The sequence below is a fragment of the Bos taurus genome, chromosome 4 (assembly GCF_002263795.3).
Source record: "Bos taurus isolate L1 Dominette 01449 registration number 42190680 breed Hereford chromosome 4, ARS-UCD2.0, whole genome shotgun sequence".
NCBI classification, from domain to species: domain Eukaryota; kingdom Metazoa; phylum Chordata; class Mammalia; order Artiodactyla; family Bovidae; genus Bos; species Bos taurus.
The window spans coordinates 67,419,069-67,439,939 of record NC_037331.1 but is presented as its reverse complement, the minus strand read 5'-3'; the positions used below and the strand labels follow the sequence as shown (position 1 = coordinate 67,439,939).

Below are 20,871 nucleotides of genomic sequence, written 5' to 3'. Positions count from 1 at the left end.
CAGACAGAGTGGGTTTGGGGTAAGCTGCACACAGCAAGTGAGGGAAGAAGCCTGGGTGAGAAGGCTTGGGCCAGGCCATTTGCTCCGTGTAGCAATGTTGTCTTCAGCCCCTGTTTCATTTTCCTGTTTAAGCCAGGATGACCAAGGTTTGCTTGCCTGCTTCCTTCCTTCCTTTCTTTTCCTTTGAAAGAAAGGATGCATTCAGTGACTGCCAATATCGATTTAGAAACTAGGGGACAACAATGTACTTTTCAAAAGGTTTCAAGTCAATGTAGACCGCAAAAAAAGCTATGCTATCTTTAAATCTATATGTTTTAACTCTGTGCTGGAAGTAATGGGGAATCTATTTATTATCTTGTTGGTACAGCATCTGACACCATGTTTGGAGGTAGGACCTTCCTCTCCAGGAAAATGAAAATTAATTTGTTGCAAAAAGAGCACCAAAAGGAGAGTAACAGTCACAGAAAACACAGACGACCGTCTTCAGGCCCTCCAGTGAGAATACCTCATAGCAGTGATTGCTAAAATATCACCCCCTCCCCATCTCATGCCTGTTTATATTTATTGAGCTCAAAGTGAGAAATAAATGAAAACTAGGGATGCTGGAAACAAATTCAATGATACCAGCTTTCTGGTATCATTGAAGAACTTCAGAACAGAAAAAGCAGGGCCCGTCTGGCTCCATTTTTACCTTTTCCGAAGCAGCTTAATATGGGATAAGAGGACCAGGAAGGGCTTCATTGACTCTGGAAAATGCTGAAGCCTTGTCCACAGCTCAGTGCCTCCCTGCCGCTTACCCTAAATCTCTCTTTCCCTTTTATTGTACTGCCCTCTAATTCAAAAAGGATCAGATTCATGCAGTATAGTCTATCGAATGGTTCTTTTCATTTGTAACTCAGACACCTACATGAAATACTGGAGGATTCATTTTAAAAAAGTCTAAATGTATGTAGTCATCCTACACACCCAATTTGTTCTCTACAGATCAGGCAGAATGGACACACATCAGGGAGCATGTGTTCCTAGATAGGATGGTTATCATTCAAGGAGATTGTTCTCATCTCACATTAAGCTATGAACAACAGTAATTATTTAATGTCTTCTTGGTCTGTGTTGATGTACTTTAACAACCTGCTTTGCTCAGAGTTAACTCAGGTTGGAGCCCCTACCACCGATATCCCCTCTCTTTCTCTCTCACACACACGTATGTACGTGAGCCACACACACGTGTGCACATGCAGTGAGGGGGCTAACTTCTCATCTTCCCTGGAACAATTCATGTGTCCCCTTTCCTGGGATCTCTCCCTCAAAACCTCTAGGATGTCAGATATCTGTTGAGGGATTCTCCCATTATGCCTGTGCTGACTTGCGTGGCTTGTTCGTTTTCCTTACAACAGGATGGATTTCTTAAGGGCAGGGGTGATCTTTAATTCACTCTGGGCTCCTAGCACAGTTCTTGAAACATCTCAGGAACTGAGTAAAATGTTTTAAAAAAAATAAACTTAAAAAATAATTTTAGTTGTGTTTCTGTTGGAATGTATTTTTACCGAAGCCACAAAAAGTAGGTGGGACTGAAATTTCCCCTCCACAGGCCCTCTTGGGTTCTTGGTCCTCGCAGAAAATGCAAGCAGTAAAATACAGTGGAGTTTTTGCTCAGATGATGAGCTCCCTGCTTCATTTCAACTTTCTCTCCTAACCTATGTTTATCTTCAGGGTCTTATTTATATCTATTTCCTTTCGATAAAAATAGAAGCTCAAAAAAGTGAATTTACCACACGAAGGATGATACCTTTAGCTCAAGCCTGAGTTCACAGATACAGCTAAGATGCTGCCCTGCGTGTGGACGTCCAGCTAGATGTTCATTTTCTGAGTCATTGGACTTCTGAGTTTTCACTTTTTTAAGAGTATAATTAAGATAGGTTCCCAGGGATTAAAAAAAGTGAGTAAAGCAGACAGTCTATATGTTGAGACCCATATAAGGAGATTTGTGGGCACCTGCCCAAATTGAGAGAAGCATTACAAGCTATTCAAAACCTACTGAAATGTCAACACACTTTTGAAAAGGGTCCATTAGGGATGCAAATGTGTGGTTCCCTGATTATGATAAGCACTGGAAAGAAAACAGTGAAACCCATTAGGAGGCTTTGAGAACTTGGTTTTGAAGAGTGGGGAAGACAACTCTAGTTTCTGCTGAGGTCTGGGCTTCATTTCTTTCCCTAGCCCATCCCTGCATTCCGAACCACCGATTTTCCTGATTTAAATGGTCCTGAAAGTTTCTCTGCTTTCGGATAAAGCCAATTAACTCATCTGTAAATGGGCCAACTTTGAAATTCTATCCACGTCAGATAAAGTTCATTTTAATAAGGTTCATTCTCTGGATTACAAACTGTAACTTGTTTGTGTAAAGAATCTGACATCAGAAGCTCACATCAGGCGTCTGATGTATTTCTGTTTATTCTTGCATGGATTTTTCTTATAAAAGGTTCATTCTAATTTAAAATCTATAATTCTAACTGTGTAGTCTTTTCTAAATCAACTCACAGTAGGGGTATATTTCTATTTAATAATCATTTAGGGCTTTTCTGTGAAAATAACTGATTCATCTAATCAGAAGGACACCTTCAATTCTGGCAGTCTTGAGCTGTTCACACATGACGTCAAATGATATTCAGAGTAATGGGTAAATTAAATTGAGGCCTAATTTTTGTGTAATCTCTCTAAATGTAAGAAAAAAAAAAGTAATTGATTTTTCCATCTTCCTTGATCTGGAAGGAATTGTATCAATTTCCAGGACGTCATAAAACAAAATATTTAAAGTATGTTTCAAATAATAAAAAAAAGAAATTCTTAACTTAATAAAGATGTGGAATTCATTTATGAAAAAAAAAACACTGGCTGTGGACCAATAGGCCAGAGAGTCTGCCAGAAGTCTGCAGTAGACAGTCATTCTTGAATGTCCACTCTCTCCCTCATCACTCCTGAGCCCACTCCATATTAAGAAAATGAATTCTCTCAGCTGCACTGGACTTGGAAATCACTGATTTTGTTTACTTTGTTTTTGAGTGAAAAACCAGAAGATCTTTTTTCCGTTTTCTGCCTTATAAGGAAAGCAGTTCACAGCACTTATAACTATAGTTCTTCTTGTCTTATTTTAACTAAGCAAGTTTTCTTGGCATATATATTTGATGCTTGGGAACCTTACATAGAAGTTATGGCTTTTGACCCTCTGGAGAGCTTCAATAATTGAAATCATTGGCAAAAAAGGAAAATACCTAACTATCCTAAGAAAGCTTCAACATTAACCTAAAGCAAAAATTAGAAGCCCTGGAATGAGCATCCCCATTAGGCTTTTGTGCTTTTCAAAAGAAATAGCCTCAAGTGTCAGACTATCAGAAAGATCTATTACTAACAGCATGTAGGTGAATATTCTGATACTCACTTTGGATCAATCATCTTAACTTCTAGAAACCTTTCCAGCTATATTATGGTATTCTCTTTTCTCTTCCATCTAAATGGAGCGGAACATTCCAGAAAGTTAGAACATAGTTTCTCAATGGTTAAAAAAAAAAGTCAGAATCACTTTACCTTTGACAGTCAAAAGATACATAGCCCCTGCCATCAGGAAGCTAGGGTCTCATGGGAAAGACTGACACTAAATAATCATACCTGTAAAAATATTGTTAGACAGCACGAAGGAAAAGCACATGGAACTATGCAGCCTTCTAAATTAGAGGCACCTGGAATTTGAGGGTCAGAGAAAACTTTAAGAAAGTGATATTTAAACTGAGATTGAAAAGATAAGTAAGAGCTGGTCAATAAAAGAGCAGATGGATAAGCATTCCAGGTAAAGGCATTAGGATGTATTCACCTTCTTGGGTAGGAAAGAGCTTGACACATTCTAGGAAATGAGTGAAAACCAGAATGGGTGAAATGTATCAAGTCAGGTTGGAGAGTAGCACTGCAGATATAAAAGAGGTAGAATGCTTAGAGGATGTTTTTATTAAATTCTAAATGCTGAGCAAAGTCATGGAAGAAGGTTGAGGAGGGAAATGTCATGATTAGATCATTCTGGCTGTGATGCCGAGGTTGGCATGGAGGGGAGTAAAATGGGAGGTAGAGCGTGTGGGAAGAACCAGTGAGAGGGGATGGTATTTTGGACTAGGATCTCGGTAGTGGGGACAGAGCCAAGTGGATGGAGTCCAGGTCTATTTTGAGAGTGGAGAGAATAGAACTTGGTGAATGACTTGAAGCAGAGGATGAGGGATGTGAAAGTTAATGCCTGGATTCCATGAATTCACTGCTATCAAATATATTTAAGGAAATATAGGACACTTTCTAGGGAAAAGATTCTAAAGAGGATACATTGTATTATTTAGGAGTCTCTAGGAAAAAAGAACCAATAGGCAGTACACTATGAAAATATATATGACATTATAAAAAACTGGCTTACAACAATCAAAGAGGCCAAGAAGTCCCGTGCTCTTATCCCTGCTAGCTGAAGTCCTAGAAAAGCCAGGAGTGCAAATTTCAGTCCAAATTCACAGCTCTGAGAATCAGGAACACTGATATGGTTAGTGTCAGTCCAGGGGCTGGAGAAGGCTGATGTCCCAGCTCAACCCGTCTGACAGAGGGGTGGGGGAAGGGCTACAGTCAGCCTTTTCCTTTTTTTGTTCTTTTTAGGCCTTCAGCAGGTTGAATGATGCTTACATACCATGAGGAGGGCAATCTGCTTTACTCATTCACCAATTCAAATGCTAGTTTCTTCCAGAAACACCTTCACAGACACACTCAAAAATAATGTTTAACCAGATATTTGCACATCCACGGCCCAGTCAAGTTGACACATAAAATTACCATCTCAGGCACCACAGACAGGGTGCCATAGGGCTGAACCTAGGCATTTAGGGAATACTATCTCAGCTCTTAAACGGATAGGGTCAGATAGCATTTACTCCTCAGCAGTGAAAATGTTTTTTCTAGCAAGTCACAGACTTGCAGGATTTTTGTCATTCTCCGAACTGTTCTGTTGAGTCCCAGGCCCCAAGGGCCTCAGGCACCCCAGTGAAAAGACAGAACTGCGTATTTGGGGACCTGGCCTACCTTTCTCAAAGAATATTATTTGTGTAATAATTGACTAATTCTAGTGTACAGAAGAGTGAACCCTTTATTTTATGCTGATTAAAATGATCATTTTTCATATGCGAGAAGGAACCACCCCGCCACCCACCCCTCAGGACTTGTGGTTCCTGTCCTCCTTGGCTAAACAGTACCCACACCCAGGCGTCTTTGGAGCCGGCCTCTTGTTCAGGAGAAAGGCAATGTGCAGAAAAGGCTAGCGTAATTACCCACTTGTCCCTGCTTTGAGGAAAAGCCCCTCACAGCTGATGCACTGCGTCCCTGAAAGAAACAGTTCTGGGCCTCTCCATAAGCCAGGTTACCCTCTCTTGATCATATCTAACCATATACTTCTAGAGTCAAAATGTCCTTGAAGATTGTTGGCTCAGCCTCTTTATTTAATCCATGAAGAAATGAAACTCTTGAGGACACAGCCCATGATCCCCAGACAAACCGGTAGCTGAGAAAGTGGCATACTTTCTGGGATATTCAGATGCAAAGCCAAGGACTCAGTTACCTCACTGCATCTTTTTATCATCTTTAGATTGACACATTCTGTTCTGGTGAGCCACTGGTTTCCCAGGGCCCGAGGAGAAACCAAGCTGTCGTCACAAGTCACTGCAGGGATTTCTTGGGAGAACAGTGAACTCCTATGAGCAAGCATCCTGTGGCACGTGTCCCTTAGATGCACTGACAGTCACTTTCTATTTCTGTTTCTAGTAGGGACTGACTGTCGATAGCTAAAATTGACATTTACTGTGACTATAACCCTACCACAAATTAAAATCAGATCCATGTCCCTCTGGGGAAGATGTTTATTAAGCTGTAAGAAGACATCTGAAATGATACCAAATTACATTTAAACTTGAAACCCCAAATACCACATTTGTTTGGGAGCATGAATAGGGCTGTCTGGGGAATAATATGGGAAACTGAGCAAGTCACTCTCTTTGGCAAAGTGGAAGGCCACCGGGGAAGGGAAAAGTGCCTTAGAAGAGATGCTTTATACATAAACCCCTGTGTGGCTTTTAACTAATCATTTAAGCCTAAACAAAATTTCCTCCGGAATGAACTTAAAGGAAAAATAAGCCCTTTAAAACTTCCCTGCCTTTAAAGAACAGACACAGATGTTCCAATTGTTTTTATAAATACACTGAGAAGGAGGTTGAAAGAAATATCACAATAAAAAAAGCCTACCAAAATGCAAGCCTGTGTTCCAGAGTTTGACCCGGCTATTACAGACAAAAGCATGTTTGGGACCAAAAGTCTTTATATCACTTTTGCCTTTTAACATGTAGTTGTCTGCCGTCTGTGGGTGTTTGTGTGCAGTAGATGTGTTTATGCACCTAGTACGGTCACGATCTCAATCTCTGAGTTTAGAATCAACTCTGTCCAAAGGGAAGCTATAACTCAGTGGCTTCTTTGCCTGTGTCCAGTCCATGTGTAGCTTTGAAAATAGCAAAAGCCCAGTTGCAAGGCTCTTTGAGATCCTTGGATGCAAAGTGCAAAGTGCATGCCAAGTGTCATTATTATGAACTTTATTGCTACTATTTTATTAAGTGTTTCAGACTAATATCAATTTAGCTTCCTGTTAAGTGCTACAAAGTGGGAGAACTTGAAAGGAGGCTTGGGAAAGATTGCCCAAGGAGGACACACAAGTTTCCCAGAAACTCTACCCCTCCCCCAATCCTCCTTTTTCAAGTCAATGATAAGTTGACTGTCCCTTCAGGATAGTATTTCAAGTCATCACAGTCCTTAAAAAGAAGGCCTGTCATGGCTGTGTCATGGGGCTCCTGCTGCCAGGAAGTGAAACACCATGTACAGGGAGGTCACCTCATTAAGTCATTCGACAGACTTCCACAAGGCTCCTACTGTGTGCCGGTCCATCCCAGATGACACTGTCTCTCCAGTTTAAGGGAGAAACTGAGGCATGCTGTGAGAGCACATAGCAGAGACTAGCCTGGGCTGGAGAAAGCAGTCGGTTTCTCTAAGAAGATGATCCAGCAGGATACACCAGGACTCACAATAATGGGAAGGACATTCAGATGCCGCAGAGAGGCTGTGTGTTTCTGTCTTTTCCCCAAACCACATCACCTTGGAACTTAGGAGAATATAGCTTTACTTTGTATATTAAAATGACACTAGCAATAATTTTATTTTCTAAAATAGACAAATCATTTCTTGAATAGAATATACACTGACCATCCTCCAAGGGCCAAGCGCACACTCAATACTATCTCATATATGATTGTCGGATCATCCTCCCAGCACACCTGTGAAGTGGGGATGGCCACCCTCTTTTGCCTCTGAGAAAGTAGAGAGGCTAAAGGATTTGTACAGAGCGCACACTTGTGGTCCGTGGCAGGGCCAGCAGACGACACAGAGCCTGTGCCTGGTCAGCTGCACGAGGCTGCTTTAATGCGATTTACTAGTTAATGATGGCAGCCAACATTATCTCTATCATTTCTGTCAGCCACTCTGACTGAAATAAGTGAAAATAATAGACCTAATTTAGGACTAGGAGAGGCCTGCCAGTTCTTCCTCCTCCTCCCTAGAAACCCTGCCAGATGGGGACGAATCTATTTTTTAAGAGTCTAATAAGAGGAAATACCAAAACCTCAGTAAGCCATTTAATTGTTTTACACTGTTTATTCTCAGGAAATATTCTGTCTTTTGACTTAAATCCCGTGTGCTGCTGTCTTATTATTGTTATTCTGCTTCAGTTGGATTTGAAAGTAACTGGTCACCATTCTCTAATATAGTCATTTAAAAATTTGAAGAACTTTATCATCATCTCCCTGTCTTTTTGTTCCTTTTACTTTCCCATGTAAAAAGAAATAGTTCTTCTGGCCCTTCAGTATTTTTCAGTGTTTCTTCAGAACCTTCTCTAATTCCTCCATACCTTCCCCTTCTCCCTCCCCCAGCCCCTCACACCCTATCCCATGTATTTTTGTTATTTGATTACAGCCTAGGTTTAGAATCTGCAGCTGTCTGTTAGCATGTAACCCAGTGAGGAGTTTGCCAGACCTAAGGCAATGTCTCTTTCCTTGTCTGTGTTTCCCTGGAGAACCAGTAAGTTACCCTGGAGCATTCCAGGTACTTTATCCTTGAAAACAGAACTTGAGAAATCAAGCTTGTAGCAGCCTAAGGTTGCAGAGTCTGCATGTGTCACAGAGTCTGTGGGTGTCATCTCAGCTGCCCGAAGCCACTTTTACATCGTTGACACATCCTCTCTCCTGCCAATATATCTGTGGAGTTAATCATTTCTACCACCTCCTCCTAAAGAGCTGAAATCACCCTGGCAAGTGGCTGTGGGGAGGTGGGTGGAAGGACTGTCATAAATTTGGTTTCCCAGGAGAGGTATTTGAAAACTGCCTAAGAGACTGTGCCTCACAATCCAAGAAGAGGTTAGATAAAGGCATTAGTAAGGGTGACCTAGTGGGGAGGCTTGCAAAATGCAAGGATGAGTACACGTTGCCCATATGATCTTTTCAAGGGCTCTTCTGTTTTCTCTGGCGGAAATCTTTTGCAGTTGGAGCTTCTGTCATTCAGCAGCAAAACTAAGCAGTCTGTTTGGAACATAGGTATTGGGGGATTGTGCTGGGTGTGGATTCCACTACAGATTACTCATTGAACTATTGTAGCCGACAAGCTGAGAGTCCAGAAGAAATCAAAACCAAATTGCTGACTTAGAGTTGGGGGAAGGGGATATCTCTAAGCAAAGGGAGCTCTCTGCCTCTACACAACATCTGAGCAAGTGTGTTAGTGAATGTTTTCATGAATTATTCATTTATGGTGAATGAATGCAAGCAGCAGTCCCTTGTAAACGACAAGGCTTATAATCAGAGGGCTACTTATTTGTCCTTAGGAAGCAAGGAGGAAGCTTATTAACATCTCACAAACAGGAAGAAATTTTACTTAGAGATATGTTTCTATGGAGGAAAAATTTCCCTCTAGCCAGCCAAAGAGATATATATCATTTATTTGAGCCTGCATTTAAAACCATCTTTTATTTTATGTCTTTTGAGCTGCATGTACTTGCCTTTTCTAAGTGTAACTTTATGAATAATTGATAACAACTGACAAGTTATTGGCTAATTGAAAAACCATCCCTTCATGTCTTTTAAGTCTGATCCGTGGTTAAAGCCAAACTGTTCAGGCATTTAGGATATTTTAAAAAGGGTCTTTATAAAGAAAAGAGCCTTTAACTCTTTACAAAGAAAAAAATATCAGAATTTAAAAATGATTTTTTTTTTTTTACAAAAGTACTTCAGAAACCAATCCAACCATGTTTTTGGTTAACTTAAATGAACCAGGCTGACTGCATGACTAATTCATATTAATGGTGCAGAAATCAGTCATTAAAGAAAAAAAAAAAAAAGATTGATCTACTAGTCTCAGCAGAATGGCCATAAATTCACCTCTCCCCTTCTAGTACTACTTTCTCTTTTTAAAACATTTGAAAGCACTAGTAAATACCTCCTTTGCCTGAGTAGATGCAGCAAGCATGCTGTAAAACCCAGCAAAGGCTCCAGCAGAATACAGCTCTGTTAGCTGTATGACATTGTATTACTACTGCCGACTCTCTTGCAGTCAGGCTTTCATTGAAAGAAAAAGAAGTTACATTTCCAAGATATCAGATACTATATCTGTTATATAATACAGTGCATATATTGCAGTAATACCAAATTGATTTTTCTAAAAGAAAAATGGTAAATGCATGGTAAATTTAATTTAATTTAATAAAAATTAATTTCCAACATCCCTGGTGATAATGATTACAAAAGTGTTCTTGTTAGTATCAATAAATCAGTGCAAAGCAGAGATGTTCAGCTGACCACGGTGTGGGTGTCACAGGTACCTCTGAGCCCAGAGCTCTGAACATTATAAAGTGCAACCTTATTGCAGGGCAGGCATCCAATTTTTTAAATATTATATAGATTAGGGACAGATGAGTGTTCCTGAATTATTCATAGCCTTTTCTTAAGAAATGCCCCAAATGTAATGTCAAATAAGAAATTAATTTAATTCAGGCAAAAATAAATGGGTCTAGAGCTCACCTGAAACTTGAGTTTAATCTAAGGGACACTGATTAAAAAGTACAGATTACCTTGGAGGTAACCAGTTATGCTGTTCAAGAACAGAAATGGGTTATATTAAGTTGCTAATGTAAATTGGAGTTTCACAATTTGTAAATCAATTAAGTTCATATTAATTAGAGATAATTTATTGAACACTGTTCTTGCCATGTCTTTTGCTAGTCAAAGAGATCCTCAATATCTATGTTTTCATTAATTTGAGAAATATTTATTAAACATCTATTTGGTATCATGTACTTTCTTAAATTTCAGATGTGTCTGCACAGGTAAACAAAGCAGATACAATCTCTGACTTATGAAGTATATGGTCTAGTTGGGAGCAGAGACATTTTAAAAAATTCACTCAAAATTTTTAATGAATTATAATGGAGAAGCAGAGATGGTAAACTACAAAAGGCCATGAATGCATCTGTTTTGTTCATCATCCTATTGTTGCCAATTGGACATATGTAAATGAATTCTTGTGCAAGTGATCTGATTTACCAAACAAGTTTTCCCCTCTGAAATTAAAGTGTATAGGGTCCAAAATGTATTAGGTACTCAGTTGATTTTTTGATGATTGATTGAATAAATGGGGATACGTGTTACTAGGGAAGAGTGCAGGGTACACTAAAGAGCACTCCAAAAAAGTGCTTGTTTTCCCAGTTATTGCTTCACCCATCCTGGTGTAATCGCCCAGAGAAGATTGTAGGATTACTTACGTCAATGGTCTGTGGCAGGAAGAAAGACAGTGCTTTCATAAAGCTGGAAGAAAATCATTATGGCAGATGTGTGGAGCCCATGGCCATGAGCTGGGGAGGTAGTGAAGGATCAGATGGTTCAGGGCTGTGGAGCTGCATTGAGTTCTATCACAAGGATGTGGGCTTACTAGTATCTCTGATGAGCCAGAGCATTTGCTGTTTTGCTTTGGCTAGTGTACTAGCTTTTCAAGACACGATGGAGTTGAGGGGCTGGGTCGAGGATAAGATGAAAATACTAAGGCAGGATTCTCTTCCTGGATGCCCAAATGTTGTGTCACCAAAGGAAAAGAGACAGAGGGACAATTCTCTCAGGGAGATTCCCGATCTTTATCAGAGGTCCTGTCTTGAGCCTGAGGAAGCTTAAAAAGGGAAATATATTTTAATTGAATTCTGCTGATGCTTTGGTGCCTTTTCTCAAGCTAACTATTTCTACTTCTTTGTAGAATTTCTACTTTCAAATTCCTTATTTGTTAAAAGGGGAAATACTGTATTCCCCTGCCAGCCAGCTTCAGCAGCTTGGCCATAAGACCTGGTACAGAGCAGGAGCTCATTCTGAAAGATACAAGTAATACGATGTCTTTGAGAATGGGGGCCAGATAGCTTTCTTGTTTCCCCAGTTATTACTTCTGTTGGATTTCTGTCATTGTTTTCAGGAAAAACAAAATACTGAGGACTGATCTCTCAGGAACTAGTTTGGTTCCATTTTGAGGAAATATTTTCAAGGCTCCTTTCTGAGAAATACTGTGAAGTCATTTTGCAATTCTGTAAAATCATTGGTGGGAAGAATCCACTTGACTTCATAGAAGAGTTTGGGATTCTAAAGTTAATGCATTTTAAAACAAATATATATGTATGGAGTTTGGAACATTTTTACATTTGTTAGATTGTAGTTCTTCAGTTAAAGCTAAGGATGGATATTCTTTAAGATTTCAGCCTTACTCACTGCTTTCACTGCTGTGGGTCTGGATTCAATCCCTGGTAGGGGAACTAAGATCTCTCCCCAGCACATATAAACACAACAGAAGATTCTAGCCTTAAGCCACAGTTTCTTGATTGAGTATAGTAATCAATCTGTTGTTTGGGTAGTGTCTCAGAATAATAATAATAATAGAAACAAAAATAACCACAACTAAATTTTAAGCATATTCAATATATTTAACATACGATAACTCATTTAATGCCATGAGATAAATATCTCTCTCACCCCATTTTGCAGTTGAGAAAACAGAGGTACAGAGAAGTCAAGTAACTCTGCCCAAGGTTTCATAGCTAATAAGTGGCAGAGCTGAGATTCCAATTTTGGCAGACTAGCTCCTAAGCCCATGTTCTTCAGTACCCCATTTTATAATATATTTAGTACCTAGGGAAGAAATCCGGAGAAAGCAATGGCACCCCACTCTAGTACTCTTGCCTGGAAAATCCCATGGACAGAGGAGCCTGGTAGGCTGCAGTCCATGGGGTCGCTAAGAGTCGGACACAACTGAGTGACTTGACTTTCGCTTTTCACTTTCCTGCATTGGAGAAGGAAATGGCAACCCACTCCAGTGTTCTTGCCTGGAGAATCCCAGGGACGGGGGAGCCTGGTGGGCTGCCGTCTATGGGGTCGCACAGAGTCGGACACGACTCAAGTGACTTAGCAGCAGCAGCAGGGAAGAAATCAACTACATGGTCTTTCCATTTCACATTCTATTTGATTATCCTGGCAATTTGCTTTCTTTACAAAACAAGAATTTATATTTCTTTAAAAAATTTCACTTAGGAGAAGAATAAATATTTCTCACTACAAACTGCCTTCTCTTTAGATTTAAGAGTTTAACATTCCCCTCTTTGTTTTAAAATATAAATTTATTTATTTTAATTGGAGGCTGATTACTTTACAATATTGTATTGCTTTTGCCATACATCAACGTGAATCCACCACGGGTGTACATGTGTTCCCCATCCTGAACCCCCCTCTTTAACTCTTCAGTCTCTGTATCCCAGACAGAAATTAGTGTGGTAAATTAGGCCACAACAGTTCATTTAAGAAGATTCAAAAGAAATACAACTTTCTTTTCATAAGCAAATACAAAGATAGTGGGCAGCAAACTTTCTCTAATCTGTGTGTGAACTCATGTTATATTTAAATGAGAATGAAGTGTGGGCTCCATAGAATGGATTGGATCCATTTTCAAGAATTTCTCTCACTTTTTAGGACACCTTCTATTTGGAATTTAATAACTAAGCACTGTATGAGCTCAATTTCATTTAATATAGATACACTGACCACCTACTTTGTGCTAGGTGCCAGGTTAAGTGCTGTGGACACACCAGTGAGCAGTAAAGAATACCCTTATCACTATAAAACATATAGCCTCACTAGATTAAGAACATATCACTTTCAGTTCAAGTCCTAGAATCTGAATTTTAGAGCTTCAGGGGATTTCCAGATGGCCTGTAGTCTGATCCATTCATTAAACAAATGATGAGATGGAAAACCTAAAAGTTAATTAAGAAAGTTTCTTCTCCAGAATCAGAAACTCTAATAGCAATGGCATCTGTATCTCCTGCTCCTTGCCCACCATTCCTGCTGTTTTTTTGCTTTCAAGGTTTTTTTTTTTACAGTCTGCCCCCACCCTCAACATCAGGTTCTTTTGTTGTTGTTGTTGTTTTGTTTTGTTTTTTATCTGCTCTAGATTTCTTAGATGGCTGTGCCCTGACTTTGATGCTAATATTGCTCTTCCAATTTTCCAACCTAATTTTTTTCATCACTTATTTTTTCCCTTTGCCTGTCCACATACCTGGCCTATCTGCCTGTCTTAAGAGTTTAATAACTGATCCCAGGAGGTAATGGATCTGGTGAAGAACTGGGAAAGAAGAGCAGTCTGCTATGACTCTCCTGAGATCTTGCAAACAAAAACAATGGCCCTTGGCTCCTTAAAGATAGTGGGCTTGCACAAGGGCAGGGAAGACCAGCAGACTTTACTGATACTCCTAGACTGGATGCCATCCTTTGGAGGGAAAAACAAGGACATGAAATCTCTTGCTGTGGTACCTATCATTCTGCTAAGGACAATGAAAACAGTCTGTCATCCCTGACATCTTAATTGAAAGAAAATCTTACATAGATTTCAGCCGTAAGCAGTATGTTTATACAAGTGTATAAAAGAGGAATAATCTGTCAAGTTGGAAAACTCTTAATGCTATAGGACTCAGTTTCATAATTGAACAATCCAACATGAGCTCACACATCTTACCTTGTTCCATGCCTCAATAATTTTTAGTAGAAATTCTTTACCTAGAGGCATATGCTTATTAAAAAGGAGGCTCGGCTTGCAAGTCTGGAATTATTAGCTCATGGCAACAAGCCTGCACTGGAGCAAAACTGTTGAGTCTTTGTTTTCACAACTTTACCACAATTTGCCATCTTATTTTCAGAGCCTTGCTGATGCGTTGTTTGGGAAGTTTTTTTTTCTTTAAAGGAATAAAACAAAATTTCACATGGATGAGTGACTTCTCATGTTAGCAGAATTTTACTACTTCACTGGAAAGTTCAGGCAGCAGTGTGAATATCAAAGGAAATGGGCCATGGATTTATTTTAGTATAATAAAAATCAATAATACCTTAGTTATGGGAGGCATCAAGGTGTGATGGAGGAAGCCCTCTATTGCAAGTTGAATGTAAGTCGTACTTTTTTTCATGACCCATATGACCTTGGGCAAACTTAAATGTTTCTGAATTCATCTTACTCCTGAGTAACATGGGAGTAATAGGACTTACCTACCACACTGCATTGTTTCAAGTCCCATGAAGGTGAAAATATTTAGAAAAATATGAAGCAACGTATAAGTGCAATATGAAAATTTTATGAGTGTATTAAATAATAACTATTTTTATATGTATGAAGGGAATTAAACAATGCAAGTATTCCAATAACACTTAGCTTCAGTGATCTAAATATTCTGGACAAATGATTATTTCTCAAGCCAAGCTACATAATTACCTCATTCTAGGCCTTTGTATAGCTAGTGATTGGGTAGGCATAGGGTTTTATTGTTGCTGTTGCAGTTTTTTTAATTTTAAAAGTCTATGTAAGAAGTCTAGGAAATTCTATTGGTTTTGTAGGTGGGGTTGGGGAAATTACTTACAGAATCTGTGTAAAACAGTAATTCAAAATTATTCAGAATTCAAACATACAGGCTTCCCAAATAACCGTTTTCCCTTCCGCTGTATTTTGCCAATTTGTCTGATTGGTATCATTGGTAATTATTATTATAGTCCCAGGGGAACCTCGTACCCTGAAAAATTTTCTTAATTAATGAAGGAATATTTAATATTTAAAAATCTAGGAGATTTATGCATGGTGTGGAAATAACTGACCTAATAAGAGCACTGAATTAAATGAAACATACTATTCCCCAATTATTCTATACAACTGGGAGTTTCCCACAGTTTGGGAGAAGAATGAAAACTTATTTTAAATTTAATTGCTTTTGCATATTCATTTGCATCACCATTAAGTTGTTTAATTGATTTCTTTAAAAAAATAGACCATCAATAAAAGCTGATAACCAGGATTATCATTAATATGTTGGAAACAAAATGTAAATGATGATAATGTGTTGCCCTTGCTTATAAGGATGATACTTCACATCAACATAATCAAATATTTTTAGTTGTTTTTGATAACAGTTCTCAAGTGGCCCTAACTGTCTATACTCAAATTATTACCCTGGTGACTAGAGGGGCAGGCATATGGTTGAAGACTGTATGTATGTATATATAGATTTATGTATGATATGTATGTATGTATATAGATATCTATATCTATTTATCTGGATATTTTTTAATGAATGGATGGATGTATATTTAACTATCTGTAGGGTCTCGTTATGAAACTGGGGAGTTCAGATTATTAATCTTATACTTAGAAGAAGTGACCATTATTAAACATGCTACACTTTGATATATAGCTATTTTCTTTTTAGCAAAGGTCCCAAACAAAACATTAAGACTGAAGAATAAAAAACAAAAGTTGTCTGTTGGTCAAGCAGCATTTTATACTTCTCTGACTTGAGCTCTGAGTATCAGAGACTTTTGACCCAGTGATATTACAACTATAGAAATTTGGAGTGATTGAAAGCAGCCATTTCCTAGACTTATAAAAGCTGAAGGGCCGTCAAAGGCCTTGCTAATCCTTACTGTTCATCTGTACTACAGAGGTCCCAAGTGTACATGTCAAGAAATATCCATAGTACTTCATTTGCTTTTCTAAAAACACCCATGTCATTGTTACAAGCTTCTCAGCTTAGCCTATCTATATAACCACTCACACACATCCTGTTAATAGAACTGGTTGTAATTTGTGTACATCACCATAAACTCTGTGTAAAACTTTTATATTTTCTTATATTTTCAAATGCACAACTTCCTAAACATATATATCTAGGACTAACTTAGGACTAATCCTTCTATGATATGTGTGACTGTGATAGCTAGCCGTGTTTCCAATGGAGATTTCAGGCAAAAAGAATGGAAAACTGAATCTTCTTTGGAATCATAACAGCAATGTGAAGGAAGAATATCTTGGCATTCTTTCCCCCAGTTCAGGCTCTGTGAGTCACCCATGGGAGGCACATGAGCTCCAAAGAAGAGGTTCTTCATGCTGTCCTTCCCTGAAACACAGGAAGGCATTGCCCTGCAGAGAGCATCTCTCTGCAATCTTTACCCAGCTCTTAGCTTAAGAGATTTTTTTTTTTTAAGAAAATACATTAATTTGGGAAGCACTATTTTTCTGTCATGGCATTGAGGATAAGATGCTTTCACATGAAGACTCAGAGGTTCTGAGGGGTGTTTATTTATTTGTTTGTTTTGTTTGTTAAGTCATTACTTCAATGGTTTGACATTTATATGGCTCCCCAGAGTAAGAGCATCAGGATATTGAGAATTGAGCCAAGGAGGTTATTTGTTTGCCATTTTTAATAAACACAAATAATTCCCCTTTTCCCTCAGCCCCACATTCCCTGGCTCATTAAATCAATTTAAGGCTCTTAAATTTTTTTCTGGCAAATTGAAGCAAAAGAACTATGTACTCCCCCAAGGAAAGCTTACCCGAGACCTGCAGATCAGGCTGAAATCAATTTCTGTCAAAGAGTCTAACACCTTGAGTTATTACAAAGAGGGGTCAGGAATTGGGGGCTGGGCCCCAGACTCGCCCCAAGAAAGACTTGTTGCATCGTGTGAACCGTGATCTAGCTATTTTGGTTTGTGACCTGGCTTTGTGTTTTTTTCCCACTCAAAGTGGAGAATTATGAAAAAGTCACAACAGATTTCTATTGGGAAATTATGAATGAAGTTGGCTCTGCAAATCCAGAGAGTGAAAGTATATCCAGAGGAAAGCCAGGCAGGCTTCCAGGCAGAAGTTTGGGAGAATGTTATAAAACAAATGCACACAGGTCTCAGGCTCTAAGATCCTCCAGAGGGCAGAGACCTCAGAGTAAACATGCAGGATGTACTACCAGGTCCCTTCTCTTTCCTAAGAGGCAAGGGTTGTAGGAGATTTACTGGCTTGTTGTCTATTGACTATCAGTTAGATAACAGAGGTCAGGAAATGAAGTGGAATTTGATGTATTAACTAGGAAGCAGCAAAGGAAGCCAGGCTCGTATTTTATTTGTTATTATTTCCCTAATATCCTCAATTATGTGGCTCCCATCAGGGAATCTGATCTGCTGCTCATGTAATGGTATTGTCCCCACTGGTTCTGGACTTGAAAAACTGGCAGTGAATCCCCTGCCTAGAGTATCAGGAATAATGTTTGCTATTTTTTCTTTCTTTTTTTGTTCCCAGGCCTGTCCCAGGCTCTCTATCTTCTCTGCTCCATCTTCACAACAGACAGAGACAGCCCATGCCAGCCTCCATGCCTGGGACCCTGCCCAACCCTACAATGCCGGGCTCTTCTGCCGTCTTGATGCCAGTAAGTTCTTCTTTCTGCTGAGGCTTGCCCCATTTGGAAAAGTACAGGAAGTGTGCAGATCTAAGCTGATGGGGAAGGAAAGAGCTTCTTATGGATGGAGAGTTGAGCTGGGTGCCAGTTTGCTCTAAGTGCCTAGTTGTGTATCCTTGGGGATCTTGCTGGCTTCTCCCTCCTTCAGTGCTTCCATAATGAGGCATGGTTTCATCTTCTTGCTGGTGACAAGTGAGTTTGTAGTACTCAGGGAATGGGATTTGTCCAGGGACATGGGAGTGTATGACTACTCCAAAGTCTATAGTTTGGGTTACATATAGTGTCCTTAAATTGCCAGTGAGTGGTCTAGCTGGGACTCAGAGTGATAATGACAATAATAACAATAATAATGATGGTACGTAATAAGTGCTAACACATATGCATGCATATTATGTTTTATTAATGATGCTAGCAGCATTTACTGAATGCTTACCTTGTGCCGATCACTCTCTAACCACTCCATTAACCTGTGAAACAACCCTCTCAGGTACGTACTATTACTATCCCCATTTGTGAATGAAGAAAGTAAGAAGGCAAGAAACGAGCTTGGCTGAGAAGCAGTGCCATTGAGTTTCAAACCTAGGAGTTCTCTCTCAACCACTACATGATCCATACATTCTCTCCTTTCACTCACAACAAATCTCTGAGGTATGCACTGTTCTTACCCTTACTTTGCAGAAGAGGAAACCAAGGCACAAGAGGCTGAGAAAGGTGGTTAAGTGACAAAGTCAGTAAGAGCTTATTGTTGTTCATTCACTAAGTTGTGTCCGATTCTTTGTGACCCCATGAACTGCAGCACGCCAGGTTTCCCTGTCCTTCACTATCTCCCTGAGTTTGCTCCAATTCATGTCCATTGAGTCAGTGATGCCATCCAACCATCTCATCCTCTGTGACCCCCTTCTCCTCTCGCCCTTAATCTTTCCCAGCATTAGGGCCTTTTCCAGTGAGTCAGCTCTTCGCATCAGGTGGCCAAAGTGTTGGCGCTTCGGTTTCAGTATGAATAAGAGCCAGTGAGTGACAGAATCAGGTTGTAGATCCAGGTGGTCTGACTTCTGAGTTATTACACTACACCTCCCTGAAAATAGTAGATTCACATAGAATGAAGATTCAGACTGTTTTAGAGCTAACCTGCTCTCCTGCCATGGGATCCCCACTGTGTATATCTTCATCCTCCCTGGCACTCTGCCTCAGTGCACATGCCTAGTGTTACCATTTTCAGGGACATAAGGGTTCTCGAAAGCCCTGGAGGTGACATGACAATTCAATTAAAATCCTCCCACCACAATATCGGGAATATTTTGCAGAACGTTTTTAGCATTCTAAGGAACTGTCTACATTTGCTATTTCAGTTTGTTCTCACAGCAGTCCTGTGGGAATATGACTGCAGTCATTATCAATATACTTACTTTACCAATGGAAAGCTGAGGAGTACGACATTGGAGGGATTTGTCTAATGTCACACAGCTTGTAACGGAAGAGTTACAAGTTACAAGTGACTAGGATATGCATCTCTCCTCATGTTTTGCAGCTCAGATCATCCCAGAATGAGGAATTTGCTCATTTATCTGGAAGCAGGGAGATGGAGAAAGGCTCGATGGCCCAACTGTAGAGACCTAGGTCTTCCCACTGTAAGTGTCAGGTAGTTCAGGCTAGAAAGATTCTTTGCAAAATGTCAGAAGGACAGCTGAGCTGGCTGACTACCTGCCTCGCTCCACCTTAAACATTTTGGATGAAGGAAAGCAGCACCACCCACACTGCAATCCTGGATTTCATTCAACCTCACCAAAATTGCAAGAGACTTCTACCACAAGCCGTTTTCATCTAGGCTTTAAATCCTTCATTTAAAATTGTTTCCTTTCAGAAATTCTAGGTGTTGTCCAGAAAAATATCACTGCAGTGATATTTTTTCCCAATTTGAATAAACTGTGTACCATTCCCAGGGGCAAAGGTGGGACATTTAGGCTGCAAAGACCCAGAGAAAAGGTTGCCTGGCACTGGTTTCCACCGTATCAGTTCATTGTACAATAGAGGAGTAGAACAGAAAACGAGTCTTTAAGGTTTTAACGAGAAGTCATATACTTGAAAATTTTTAAAAATGTTGGTGCTTCAGAATAGAAGCAAAGGATCAAGTACATGTTAAAGAGCTACTGTAGATAACAGAGTCAGAAGTTCAAACCCATGTCCGTGGTATGTACAACTGTCATGAAAATAGTGTCCATCTAGAGTGGCGATTCTTCACTGGAATCAGTTTTGTCCTCCAAGGGATGTTTGGCAATATCTGAAGACACTGTTCATTGTCACAACTTGGGAAACGTGCTGTGGGCATCTAGTGGGTCTTGGTCAGGGATGCTAAACAGTGTACAATGCATAGGACAGTTACCAGGACAAAGACTTATTTGGCTCAAAATGTCAATAGTGCCAAGATTGGGAAGCCATTATCTGGAGTGACACTAATGTAACTAATGAAAATGAATGCAAGATATCTAAAAGCACATACTAAGAGTTTTCAGTTCAGTTCAGTCGCTCAGTCGTGTCCAACTGTTTGCAGCCCCATGAATCGCAGCACACCAAGCCTCCCTGTCCATCACCAATTCCCGGAGTTCACTCAAACTCACGTCCATCGAGTCAGTGATACCATCCAGCCATCTCATCCTCTGTCGTCCCCTTCTCCTCCTGCCTCCAATCCCTCCCAGCATCAGAGTCTTTTCCAATGAGTCACTCCTCGCATGAGGTGGCCAAAGTACTGGAGTTTCAGCTTCAGCATCATTCCTTCCAAAGAAATCCCAGGGCTGATCTTCTTCAGAATGGACTGGTTGGATCTCCTTGCAGTCCAAGGGACTCTCAAGAGTCTTCTCCAACACCACAGTTCAAAAGCATCAATTCTTTGGCGCTCAGCTTTCTTCACAGTCCAACTCTCACATCCATACATGACC

General features: G+C 39.8%; 1 protein-coding gene across 10 annotated transcripts in view; it reads left to right on the top strand.

Moving 5' to 3' along the window:
- CREB5 (cAMP responsive element binding protein 5) overlaps positions 1-20,871 on the top strand; it is a 438,005-nt gene that overhangs the window by 312,349 nt on the left and 104,785 nt on the right. For all 10 annotated transcript variants that reach the window (XM_024990748.2, XM_059885640.1, XM_024990747.2 and 7 more), the window contains 1 exon segment: positions 17,782-17,908. In XM_024990748.2, coding sequence (XP_024846516.1) covers positions 17,782-17,908 — 127 coding nt within the window.